Source organism: Aplysia californica, unplaced genomic scaffold, assembly GCF_000002075.1.
Source record: "Aplysia californica isolate F4 #8 unplaced genomic scaffold, AplCal3.0 scaffold00767, whole genome shotgun sequence".
Lineage (NCBI taxonomy): Eukaryota > Metazoa > Mollusca > Gastropoda > Aplysiida > Aplysiidae > Aplysia > Aplysia californica.
In genome coordinates this window covers 268,568-269,757 of record NW_004798037.1, presented here as the reverse complement: position 1 = coordinate 269,757, position 1,190 = coordinate 268,568, and the positions used below count along the sequence as shown (strand labels likewise).

General features: G+C 35.6%; 1 protein-coding gene across 1 annotated transcript in view; it reads left to right on the top strand.

The window, feature by feature from the left end:
• LOC101848078 (epidermal retinol dehydrogenase 2) overlaps nucleotides 1–1,190 on the top strand; it is a gene marked incomplete at its 3' end in the record, with an annotated part of 13,165 nt that overhangs the window by 9,904 nt on the left and 2,071 nt on the right. The window contains 1 exon segment of the mRNA XM_005109336.3: nucleotides 203–293. Coding sequence (XP_005109393.2) covers nucleotides 203–293 — 91 coding nt within the window.

Sequence of the window (1,190 nt, the reverse complement as noted above, 5' to 3'; positions counted from 1 at the left end):
CACACACACACACACACACACAAACACACACACACACACACAAACACACACACAAACATTCACACACACACACACGCAATCTCACCATCACATGGATAATATGATTGAACAGTATATAATAAACGATAATTACCTTAAGCTAGATACATATTCTGTATATTCTATACTCTGTATTCTGACTTCCTTCTTTCTTCCCCACCAGACTGTGAAGGCCTTCCTGCCGGCCATGATAGAGAGGAACTCTGGCCATGTGGTCTCTATAGCTAGCACAGCTGGCCTGTTTGGGGTGCCAGGTGAGAGTCTTATAATCCGTGTTATACAAGGAGGTTACAGTTTTAAGTTCCTTGTTGTTATACTGTATTTCTATCGCTTGCCTAAAGCCACACGCCCGATTCTGAAGTGGGGGAAGTGAGAACGTTACGGAAAAAAACATTTCCCCGCCCAAAGGACCAAACATAATATATGTCAGGACGCAGTGGAATCAGGTGTACGTCAATTTTTGGGCATGTGGAGGTATTAGTATCATCTGAAAGCTGATTTATTTGCCTAGCTTCCAATAAAATAAAAATCTCCTATTTTAATGCTCAGGTGTCAAAAGGTCATGGTCGAAGCAGCCCACTTCTTAAATTAAAGAAATTGTGCTGATAGGGGCGCAAAAACAAGAATAATCATTATATCATCATTTTCAGCATACTTGTTCATCCACTGTATGTTTCAAAGATTTACAACTTTTTATTTATTGTTCTATCGTATTACAGTCATTTATAATCATATCTATTTATTTATTATTCAAAATTACATTCTAGCTATATCACATACAGTCATTTACATTCATATTTCGACATTTACGATAATAACATTTAATGCATGCTCTGTCATTAAAATGTACTGTCATCTACAATCGTATTCTCGCACTTACAGTAACGTGCCATTCATATTCCGTCACATACAGCCATATTAATCTATCATTTATTCGCCATTAATTTTCAATTAGTACTCTGTCATTCACTTAGAGTCATTTTCAATTATAATATTCTATGATTAATTTGAAATACATGTGGTTTTCGATTTTAAACTGTTCCACCACCATTATTATCATCATCATCATCATCATCATCATCATCATCATCATCATCATCATCATCATCATCATCATCATCATCATCATCATCATCATCATCATCATATTA